The sequence below is a fragment of the Euleptes europaea genome, chromosome 13 (genome assembly GCF_029931775.1).
Source record: "Euleptes europaea isolate rEulEur1 chromosome 13, rEulEur1.hap1, whole genome shotgun sequence".
Classification (NCBI taxonomy): Eukaryota; Metazoa; Chordata; class Lepidosauria; order Squamata; family Sphaerodactylidae; genus Euleptes; species Euleptes europaea.
In genome coordinates, this window is record NC_079324.1 from 63,652,478 (window position 1) to 63,664,502 (window position 12,025).

The window sequence follows — 12,025 nt, forward strand, 5'->3', positions numbered from 1 at the left end:
AGTACCACCAAAGCCGCCAGAAAAGCTCCGGCACCCCCCAACAATAATGTTTCTATGTCCCCTGACTCTTCTGATGTAGAATTAGAGGAGGGCGCGTTCTCTTCAGGTGAAGAAACCCCTCCGGTTGAAGAAAAACAACTCAGGCTCTTCCCCCAGGAAGAATTTCAATCTCTCCTCTCAAAATCCCTGGCAGCTCTGGATCTGGCGGAAGTTTCAGAACCTCTAGAGTCAGACAAACTCAGAGGAGCAAAAGAGTTCTTCCACAGACATAATGTCCCAGCAAAAACCATTCCTGTGCCAGATTATTTTTCCACTCTTATTAAGGCAGAGTGGGAGAAACCGCTGGCCTCCAAGCAGGCTACAGCAATTTCAAAAAAGTTTTATACTTTAGCTAAGCCCTCGACACAGTTACTCCAGATCCCCCTAGTGGAGGCTCCTGTAGTGGCACTTCACTCCTATGATGTGGTAGCCAGGGACAGTATGGGACCTATTAAAGATCCCTTGGATAGAAAAGCGGAATTGGCCATTAAGAGAGCGCATGAGGCATCTGCCATGGCCATTAGTGCCTCGGTCACCTCCGCCCTGATTTCTCGGGCCGCTATAGTCTGGACTAGAAAGCTCAACCAACTGATTCCTGAAAACAATAGAAAAGCTCTGGAAGGAGTATCCAGAGTACTCAAGGCGGTGACCTTTCTAGCAGACTATTCTCTGGACACTCTGTCCTTTTCTGCCAGGGCAATAGCCACTCAGACAGCCGCTAGGAGGGCTCTATGGCTCCGACCTTGGCAGGCGGATACCCATTCCAAAGCGGAACTGATGGGGTTCCCATACCAAGGGGACAAACTCTTTGGTGATCAGCTCGACACCATTCTTATAGAGACAAAGGATAAAAAGAAGGCCCTGCCCAAAAGTTTTCGCAGGGACAACAAAGGCTCCTCTGGTTTTTTCAGGTCCTCCCACACACTCCATAGATTTCGCACTGACCAAAGAAAGGGACAGTGGTCACAAGGTCGGGGCTTCTTTCGAAGGGGGGGGGCGTTATTCGCGGCCCACATTTTCACAGCCAAATTCTGATAGACAATCCTTCAATTCCCGCCAGGGAACTAAACAGTGACGCCAACTCTCTCCCAGTGGGGGGACGTCTCATGGAGTTTGCTACCCTTTGGTCGGACGTCCAATCGGACACATGGGTGATGCAGGTCATCAACCAGGGGTACCAAATAGAGTTTGCACGTTCTCCTCCAGACCGCGTAACATACCTTCATCGATCTCTTTCCAGGACAAAACGCCTGCGCACTGCGGAGGCGGTAAAGCATCTATTAGACATCCGGGCCATAGAGCCCGTAGGGCCATCAGAGCGCTCTTGCGGAATTTACTCTCACTTCTTCACAGTCCCCAAAAGGAACGGGGACTGGAGGGCCATCCTGGACCTCAAGTTTCTCAACAGGTATGTCATCAAGAGGCGGTTCAGTATGGAGACCCTAACTTCCATCAAAGAGGCCCTACGCCCCCGCTCTTTCCTTACATCCATAGATCTCACCGAAGCCTACTTACACATTCCGGTGCATCCATCCCACAGAAAATTTTTAAGGTTCTCCTTCCAGAACCTTTCTTTCCAGTTTCGGGCCATGCCATTCGGGCTTTCGTCCGCCCCAAGGGTGTTTTCCAAGGTATTAGTCACCCTGATAGCACTGGTGAGGGCTCAAGGGGTCCAGGTACACCCGTACCTGGACGACATTCTCATATGTGCTCCATCCAGAGATCTGAGCCTAAGACATACGACCTTGGTCTTACAGACGCTACAAGATCATGGGTTCCTGGTCAATCTGAAAGAGTCACCTGGAACCCACTCAGAGACTTTTACACCTAGGGGTATTGATAGACACTGCCCAGAATTCTCTATTCCTCCCCCTGGACAAGGCTCTCAAGATTGCAGCCATTGCCAAAAAGGTAATCAGGTCTCCCTCCTCCAAACTAATGACCCTCGCCAAACTGCAGGGACACATGGTCTCCTGCATTCCAGCAGTTCCCTGGGCGCGCTTCCACGCCAGGCCGCTTCAGTGGTTTCTTCTGCAGTTCCAACAAGACATTATGAGGAAGAGGGACAGGAACCTCATTATTCCCAATGCCACTCGTCTGACTCTAAATTGGTGGACTGTCACCAACAACCTGTGCAAGGGTCTTCCTTACATTCACGACCCTCCCGAACAGCTATTTACAGATGCCAGCCTGTCGGGATGGGGAGCCACATTCCGAGGCCAGCCGACTCAGGGCCTTTGGAATCAATCAGAACAGGGTCTGAGTATCAATCCCCTCGAACTAAAAGCAGTCTGGAGGGCACTTCTACATTTTGCCCCTCAGATAGAGATGACACATCTACTAATAAGAACAGACAATGTGGCCACGAAGGCCCACCTCAACAAACAGGGGGGGTCTCGTTCATCCACCCTTCACAAACAAGCCTCGCTGATTCTTACCTGGGCAGAACATCATCTACGGTCATTGACAGCGGAACACATTCGGGGTGTCTTAAACGTGCAGGCCGATTGGCTCAGTCGTCAAAAAATCAACGAAGCGGAGTGGGAGCTCAACCCGACTGTGTTCCTCCAACTTACCCAGAAGTTTGGAGATCCATTAGTGGATCTCTTTGCATCCAACACGAATCGCAAAATCCCAAGATTTTTCACACAGTACAAACACCCAGCAGCAGAAGCGACGGATGCCCTGTTGGCACCATGGCCATCGGGACTCCTCTACGCCTTCCCCCCCGCCCCTAATCCCGAGAGTAATACGCCGCATACGTCTTCTGAAGGCTACAGTACTGTTGGTAGCTCCGGATTGGCCGAGACGCCCTTGGTATCCGGCTCTCCGGGAAATGTCCTTCAGGGAACCATGGAGGCTACCAGTCCAACACGACCTCCTTCTACAGGGCCCAGTATGTCATCCGGATCCTCAGTGGTTCAGAATGACCGTATGGCCATTGAAAGGAGGAGGCTCTTAGCCTTGGGTTACACTCCAGACATCGTAAATACTATTCTGGCATCGCGGCGCCCATCCACTGTTCGCATTTATAACGCCACATGGAAGGTCTTCCATTCTTGGTGTAAGAAAAGTTCCGTGGATCCACTTAAACCTAAGATCTCAGGGATCCTAGCCTTTCTTGAGGAAGGCCGCAAGATCAGTCTAAAGTGTGCCACCTTGAGAAGGCAACTGGCGGCTATAGCTACTCTGGTACCTCAGGTATCCGGATACCCGCTTCTCAACCATCCTCACATAAAAGCCTTTCTTAAGGGGGTTAAATCTACCTCCCCTCCAGTGGCTCACAGATTTCCGACCTGGAAGATACATACGGTACTTACGGCTCTTACTAAACCACCATTCGAGCCTCTCAGGACAGTGGACCTGATGTGGCTTAGATTCAAAGTACTTTTCTTAACAGCCATAACATCGGCCCGCAGGGTGTCTGAGCTGGGGGCATTGTCCATTGCCCCTCATCTTTGCATCTTCCATAATAACAGGGTGGTTCTTCGTCCTGATCCTTCCTTCATCCCGAAGGTAAACACCAGGTTCCACAGAGAACAAGATATTGTCCTCCCTACCTTCCATCCAGATCCGTCCTCTCCTAGGGAAAAATCTTGGCACTCCCTAGATCTCAGGAGGGCGTTACGAATTTACATTAAACGTACCCATCACATTAGACTCACGGATTCTTTATTTGTCACTCTAACGGCTCCAAATAAGGGAAGGGCGATGTCCAGGGCTGCCATCAGCAGCAATATTAGGCAGTGCATTGTTCACGCCTACAAGGCCTCTGGCTTACCGGTACCAGTGAACATCACAGCTCATTCTGTCAGGAGTGCGGCTACCTCGGCCGCCTTTGCCAGAAATGTCTCAGTAGAGGAAATTTGTAGAGCGGCCACATGGTCGTCTACTTCTACTTTTATTCGGCACTACAAATTGGATTTGATTTCCTCCGCTGAGGCTACCTTTGGGAAAAAGGTGTTACAGGGTGTGGAGGAGTCTTAATTACACCCACCCAGATTCCTAAGCTCTTGTACGTCCCGAACTGAAGATGGCCTTCTCTCACAGAGCGAGAACGAGCCTTGGGTACTTACCAGTGAAGGCTCCTTCTGCTCTGGGAGATGAAGGCCATCTTCCCCTCCCAATTAAGATCATTAAGACTCTTCCACCTTCATATTTTCCTTACCCTTTTTCCAGTACCTGTTCACAAGCAAACAAATGATAATATTTATAAATTATTGAGACGCAGAGATCGTAGACGTTCTACCGTTTGGTATATTTCGTTGTACAGTTGGCGTTTTTCTGCCTTGTTATTTGTTGTTTGCTCCTCCTGGCATTTTTGTACAATTTTCATGTTTGTTTAAAAAAAGAAAAAAGAAAGAAGGAATTTATTGCAGGGAGATTACAGTCAAGCTCTAAAAATACTGGAGCTGCAGCAGATGGGAGGGGCTACTTCCTGCAGGATAGGGGAAGATCTGCAGTTTTGTTTCCTGCCTCCCGGATAAGCACACACAAGAACCCAAGCTGAAGATGGCCTTCGTCTCCCAGAGCAGAAGGAGCCTTCACTGGTAAGTACCCAAGGCTCGTTCTGCCAGAGCCCCTTTCTGTAGCTGCAGCTTTTTCATCTTTTGACTGTGCTGAGCCTAATGGGGGGGACTCTCCTCTTGCTTCCAGGGAGATATAATTCTGAAGTGTGAAAAGCTGTTTGAGACGGCCACTAAAATCTGCATGATGGCCAACAAGGAGGACATTGCGATTGCCCAGGGGAGGTGAGCATCCCCACTGCTGTTCTGCACTGGCCAGGCAACACACCTCTTGTGTGTAGGGGTGGGGTTTTTTTTTGCCGTCAAGTAGCAGCCAACTTATGGTTGACCCCTCGGGGGGTTTTCAAGGCAAGAGATGTTCACAGGTGGCTTGCCATTGCCTGCCTCTGCATAGCGACCCTGGACTTCCTGGATGGTCTCCCATCCAATACTAACCTGGGCTGACCCTTCTTAGCTTCCGAGATCTGATGAGGCCGGGCTAGCCTGGGCCCTCCTGGTCAGGGCATTTTTCCCCCTCCAGTATAAATCTGTTGTCCAAAGAAACAGAACTGCTTAGCCGGCTTGAGGGTTGAATTTCATGCCCAGTGATTCACATGTTACAATGTCCATGAAGACTTTCAGTTAGAGATGTTCTGGGATTTCCACACTTCCCAGGTGTGCATAGGCCTGATCCAGCTCAGGACCATTACACATGGGGAGAACGGGTGTCAGCCTCCCTCCCTGCACCGTCTTATTCCCAGCCCTGGGAGCTGCTGGGTAAATCTGCATGTAGCCAGCAGCACTTGTAAGACTCTGCCGTGGAGCAAATAGCAGTGCAGGCGGACGTCTGAAGCCCCTTCTCCTTGTATGTCGTGGTCCTGATCCAAATCAGGCCTTTGTATGCCTGGGAAGCATGGAATTCCCAACGCATGTCTGATCAAAAGCCTTATGGTGGCTGCAATAAGGACTTTATAACATGTGAAACAGTTGAAGGTTTATGAAACCAGTAAGCCGGTATTAAAACCCAGGCACCTACTTTCCATTAAGTCTAATTTCTATTCTCCCCCCACCCTCTCCCGGCTGCCTCCTAGGCTTGTGAGTCCTTCCCAGATCTCGCTTTACTCAAATCCCTCCCAAAAGCCATTTCTGCCACAAATAGTTTCTGTTAACTCCCTAATTCCATTCAGGGAGCACTTGAAAGGAAGCACTTGTGATTTTCCCCCCCTTTCAAAGCTTTTGTGAATTTAAAGCATGCAAACCCCGTTTACAAGAGAGCAGTGCCTCTGGATCTCCCAACTTAAAAAAAAAAGCCAAAACTGAAATGGGGTGGGGCTTTGTATGAGGCAGTGGCTGGGGGAAGAGGTGTTGACCTCCCCACCCCCCGTTGTTGTCTCCATTTTCCCAGTGACAAAATGCAGTGGGGCAGGTTAGGTTAAAAGTTATTGGCTCCATCTGCCCATCTTGTTGATAGCTCCCTCTCCTCCGTATTAGCTTACCTCTGTTAAAACGCAAACATGTCAGGCGATCCAACCTTGATCTCCCATTAAACATGAAGCTTGGTCCTTGGGAGCAGCCTAACACTGAAACACAGCACTGGAAGCTTTTCCAGGCATGGTAACGATCCTGCTAAATGTCCTGCTACCAGGCCAGTGGGAAAGGGGCAGCAGCCATACCAGAGGAAAAGCTGAGTGAAGGGTTTGGGCCTGTCCTCCATCCCTTGTTCCCTTTCCCTCTGCCTAGCTTTAGGGTAGTATCTTCCTTGGGGCAGGGGCCCTTCTCTTCTGCTTGTTTTCTTTCACCCTACTGACTCCCAGCAGGCCTGGAGTGCATGTTTGGCATTCTGGGCATGTGGGTACAGGGGGTACCGTACCGGTCAGGGCTATGGCTGCTCCATGCTTGCACTGCACAAGTGCCCAGTGATGGGTAGAAGCAACCCGAGAATTTTAGCTTTAGTTCATAAACAAGCAAGTTCTATGGCCTTAAGAGGCCATGTTAGGTTTGACGCTGCACTGCGGAAAGCCTGACGCGGTCTCTGGGGTATGTGTCTATTTTGTAGCCTCCTGTACAGTTTGGGGTCTGGGAAAGAATCCACCATCATTTTCACCACTGCACACGAGTCTCGGATCTACAAGGCCAAAAGTGGACAACTGACTGTGGTGAGTCCTTCAGTTTCTCTCCAATGGAGACTCAGAGGGGCTTACACCTCCTCTCTTCCATTTTCTCCTTACAACAACCCTGACAGGCCCAAGGTCACCCAGCGAGCTTCCATGGTAGAGTGGGGATTCAAAACTGGGTCTCCCAGATCCTAGTCCGACACTCTAACCACTATACCACGCTGGCTCTCTCAAGTCCCCATGCCTTCTGCCAGATGTGGATGGGAAGGGAACTGATCTACCAGTAAAAAGTGGGTTTTGGGGGAAGAATTTCTGCTTGGGGGCTGCTGAAGTCAGCCAGTCTTGCCTGTAACTAGCTTCAGGGGAAAGTTTTTCTCAGCTTCGTAAGCCAGTGGTGATGTCCAGCCTGTGGGCAGGGTGGTGGCGGCGGCAGCCGAAGCAGACTTTGCTGTTTTGAAGAAAGTATCTTGTCAAAGAAGATGACCCGAAGCTGCCTTCTCCTGGGTCCTGCTGTAGGTCTGGGCAAGCAGGGAGGGGCCTTTCCTAGCCCTGCTCTCGGAGATTCAGCTTCTATTGGAGATTCTGCCCAGGACCTCCAGCACTGAACCTTCAGTCTCTCCCACTTGAAAAGGATTGGAGTTTTTATTGATCCAGCGTCTGGAGGGGAGGGGCTGTGGCTCAGTAGCGGAGCATCTGCCTGGCATGCAGAAGGTCCCAGCATCTCCAGTTCAAAGGACCAGGCAGTAGGTGATGCAAAAGACCCCTGCCTGAGACCCTGGAGAGCCGCTGCTGGTCTGAGTAGACAGTACTGACTTTGATGGACCAAGGGTCTCGTTTGGTATAAGGCAGCTTCATGTGCTCATGTGTGTTCATCTGCCTGGCATGCAGGAGGTCCCAGGTTCAGTCCCCGGCATCTCCAGTTCAAAGGACCAGGCGGTAGATGATGCGAAAGATCTCTGCCTGAGACCCTGGAGAGACCCTGTCAGTCAGAGTAGACAATACTGACCGTGATGGACCAAGGTTCATCTGATTCAGCATAAGGCAGCTTCATGTGTTCATGTGATCTGATATTAGATGGCATCTTAAACTGCAGGAGAGGGAGTCCCTCCTTCTTTGTTTGCTTTGTCCAGGCTTATTTGTTGCAAACATCAGGCTCTTTCCTCTTGGCAAGCGCTTGTCTATTGCTCAGAGGATGCAGGAGTGGCTAGCATACGTTGAGATTATTTTTCAGTCAAAGGTGCTGCCTTTGAGAGTGGTTCTTCTTTTCAAGAGAGCCCAGAACATCACAGATGCTGGGAGTCAGAGTTAGGCCGCTGGTCTGCCTTGCTCATTCAAGCCAGTGATTTTCCAGGGGCTCGGGCAGAAAAAGGATGTTCCCGTAGCTTGCCCCCTTGTGCACGTGTCACTGAGCCACAACCCCTCCCATGTAGCACCATCAAGATAATCTAGTCTGGTATTCTCTTCCAATAGTGGTCATTCTGATGCTTCCAGGAAACCTATTTGTGCGTGTAAAGTGCTGTCAAGTCACAGCTGACTTCTGGTAACCCCGTAGAGTTTTCAAGGCAAGAGATGTTAAGAGGTTTTGCCATCGCCTGCCACTGTGTAGCATCCCTGGACTTCCTTGGTGGTCTCCCAATCCAAGTACTAACCAGAGCTGAACCCCACTTAGCTTCTGAGATCTGAGGGGATAGGGCTGAAACCTACCAGCACCTAAAGAGGCTCGACTTTCCCGTTGTTGCTTCCAGGACCCTGATAATCAGAGGTTCCATTCTCTCTCACATGGATTGTCAAATGATGTTTCATCCTTTAAAATGTTTTTTTTTTAAACCCATCTAGCTCAGCTGCCACCTCCTCATCTTCTTGTTTGAGTGAAGATGCCTTCCACTTGCTGGGAATACTAAATGAGAAGGGAATTTGTCTCCTCTTTACATCTGAAAACTGCCTGTTTATGTTTAAATCCAAAAGGTATCGCCCAAAGCGAAAAAACCCTGATGGGAACGAGTTCCAGGTTTTGCCTGTTACCACGGCTGCTGGGAACAGAAAGTTATCTCAGACATCACCCTGTACGGAGAAGAGCCGCGTCCTTGAGAGTTCTGATGCCATAGGACTGCTGCAGATGCACCTCCCTTGTGTCTCACCTTTTTAAAAAAGCAATATCATAGTATACATATTTAATATATACAGCTCTTAGTTACATAACCCACCATTACTCTTACATGTCCCAACAATTGATGTTAACACTGCTAGAGCTCTAGTTTTGTGACTTTCTCTATAATCCAAGTTCCGAGTTCCAAATAATTTATGTCTAACTGCACTTAATGGCTCTAACTGCACTAAGCCTTTTTAAAGCAAAGCAACTCTGCTACCAGAAGAAGAGGGGCTCCAGCCATGGCTTCCGGGGTGGGCTTAAGCTGCTTACAAAAGAAGAGAAACAGCAGAGGGTAAAAGCTCGATGACCCTCCAGCTGGGAAGAAGTCTGGCCTCCTTCATTCAAGACCAAGCCGCTGGCAGGCAACTTGAGGCTGTGAGCAGCCCTGGATTTTGCCACCCGCAGCTGCCGAGCGGACGTTCCGGACCCAGCCTGTAGCTTTCGCCAGTTGCCGTGTTGCCTGCTGCTGGAATTGTGCCTCGCTCTGCGTCAGCGAGACAGAAGGTACTGTAAATGGTGATGCAAATAAAGAGATGGAGAGAAAGTTACAGAGCTTGAAACTGATCTGTGTGTCCATATTTAAGTCGCCATCTGGTTGGGTCTGTAAAGAAAGTGAGGTTTGTTCTGGGCAGCCCTCATCCTTCTCACTGGGAAGTCATTCCCCAGGAGACCAGCTTGGTTGATCTTCCCCTGCTGTCCACAACCATAGGCAGGGCTGGCTGTGTGCATGCTCAGTTCAGGCAAGGCATGTGAGTCACAGGGGCCTCTAGCCAGGCTTGTTGGACCCAAGTATGTTCTTCAGGTCATGTGCTCAAGTCCTCTACAATCTGCAGAATTTCTTAGCTGCAAAAATCACATAAGGCTAAAAGTTGTTCTGGCGGATCCTACAGCTGTGGAGGAAAGAGGGCAGGGTGTTTTCTTCTTGTGACTCAGACTGGGGCACCAAAGCAAGATTTGCATGTGCAGATGAGGCTGTGCATCCGGCTTCATCCTCCGCAAAGCATTTCCCCCTTGCATTCTCTTCGTACCCTGAATTTGGAGCTGGTTGCAGGTGCTCTCCACTGGTCAAAAAGCTGAAAGGCCTGCTCTGGATTAAATACGACACACCGTTCTGCCTCCTGCAAGTAATGAGCCCTTGGCCTCAGCAGCTGAAACAATTCAGGAGAAAGCAATAGGGAGCTACTTTCAAGGAAGCTCAGAGGCACATTTAAATAGGAAACGTTTCTGATTTATTTTGCATCTTCCCAGATGAGTGTAAAACACAGAACACGCACACTGACATAATAAGAAGCCGTCATTTGTTCTATGCAAGAGTTGGTAATTACTGCCGAGGTAACCTTGTGCAACTGGAATGATGCACCCCCCCTAGGGGTGTGACCTGCCGCTTGTTCCAGACAGCTGCAAGCATGGGGTGCTCCCCTGGGCAATGCATTTGCCAGAACGCTGTGGACTTGAATCTTGGAGGCCACTAAATCAATGCTCACAAACACCCCCTGCCCTGCTCTCCATTTCTACTGTGCACTCTACCAACACTAGGAATGCACTGAAAGAAGAAAACATGTTAAGGTCCTCAGAGAATTCCTCCCTGCTGACCTCTGTTCTGGCTGCAGTGGCCGAGAGGCAGAAGGTGCAGAGCAGGGTCTCCCGTCGCGGCTACAGATTTCCTCAGTCATTGGTGGGCCACCCGCTGCACCTACCGGTTCCCAAACATCTGGGCTCCGACCAAAAGCTTCTGGGAGATTTTCTGCAGCTGCCTTTGTGAGTGGGAGTGGAGGCCGGCTGGGGCCTTCTGCAACGGCCACCCTCAAATGCTTTGCAACAACAGAACGGCCCTCCTGTTGTGGCCCTGACCGAGGAGAGAACAACCTTGGAGGGGCCCCCCGCAACAGAGGGCAGGGTTCATGCAGGCAGTGCTGCATTTCCTTTTTCACCAGCGGAATGAAGCAACCCTGCCTTGTAACTTCGTTTGTTCATACCAAACCATTATAAATGTCCCCCTTTTCCTTACTGGGTGAAGAAGGAGAAGCGAGAGAACCTACACTAGCTTCACACCTGTTTCCACACTCTGCCTCCCCCTTCTTGTTGATGCTGGTCCTACACTCTTCACAATTCTCTCTGGCACGGCTTCTGTCCTCCGCAGCTAGAAGCTGTGCTTCCTTTAGGCACGTTCGTTTTTAACCCTGAGCGAACAGCCCCTCCCTTCCCTGCCCGTTTCCCATGAGACCACATTCCCAGCAGAACACAGCCAGGAAGACGAGGGCCCTCCACCCCTTCCTCTAGCCCTGGAAGCCTTCAACTGCCGCCTCGTTTCTTCTTTAAAAATTCTGGAGTGGAAATACAAGTAGCCTAGCCAAGAGGGTGGGCAATTCTATACACTGACAGAATTGGTTAGCTGCAGATCTGGGGGGAGAGACTATTGCCTCACCTTCAGGAGAAGCCCCTGCCTGGCTCTGAGCACCCCACACTGGAAATCCCAGCCTGTCCTCTACCACTGGCTACATGATCCTGAAACTGGGCAGACTCACGCCGGCCAACTTCTGGACTCTCTTGCAAAGAGGACTGCGTTGATAGCACAAAGAGGATGCTGTGGCGGTCTCCTACCTGGGTCTTTTCAAACCGCCATGGCTGTAGCTAAGTGCCCCCCAACAGTTTTCTTCCTTCCTCTACCACTTATGCCTTTCCTCTTGCACAAAACCCATCATGACATCATTAGAAAAATTCTGCCTTCTCTAATAGTCAATACCACTTCAAGAAAGAGGCAAAGCTGGTGGAGATGCTCGGCCTGAGACAGACGAAGCAGGCTTTTGGGGAAGGAGGGAGAGGACAGAGGTGGCTGCTTGGAGCTCCCACTGAAACAGCTGGAGGCGGCCAAGAACGAGGCCAGGTGGCAGAGGGCAGAACAGCGGCTAAACACTGTCAGGGAAACTCGGGGGCATTTAGAGAGCCCCGCCTCCACGGGAGGGTGTTGCAGACAGAACTGCACAGCACACGTGACACACTTTTGTCCTTCTGTCTGCCCATCAGAGGCTTCAACAGTTTAAGGTGTCCAAGAAACAGGTATAACAAAGGGGCAACAGAAAAGTTACCCCCCCCCCAAGTTTGGTGCTCAGCAAACCAGTGGATAGATGGCTGAGACGGGGAGGGAAAATGGCAAATGTTGCCTTTTAGTAAGCAGCGCATCCAATGCTTCAGAGTGGACGCTTCTCCTTTAGATTATC

The 12,025-nt window shown here is 50.3% G+C and overlaps 1 protein-coding gene across 1 annotated transcript in view; it reads left to right on the top strand.

Moving 5' to 3' along the window:
* Positions 1-10,569, top strand: part of MYO1H (myosin IH) — a 35,959-nt gene extending 25,390 nt beyond the window's left edge. The window contains exons 29-32 of the mRNA XM_056859115.1: positions 4,696-4,790; positions 6,601-6,704; positions 9,213-9,311; positions 10,418-10,569. Coding sequence (XP_056715093.1) covers positions 4,696-4,790; positions 6,601-6,704; positions 9,213-9,311; positions 10,418-10,569 — 450 coding nt within the window. The remainder of the gene's footprint in view (positions 1-4,695; positions 4,791-6,600; positions 6,705-9,212; positions 9,312-10,417) is intronic.
* The last annotated feature ends 1,456 nt before the right edge of the window (positions 10,570-12,025 follow it).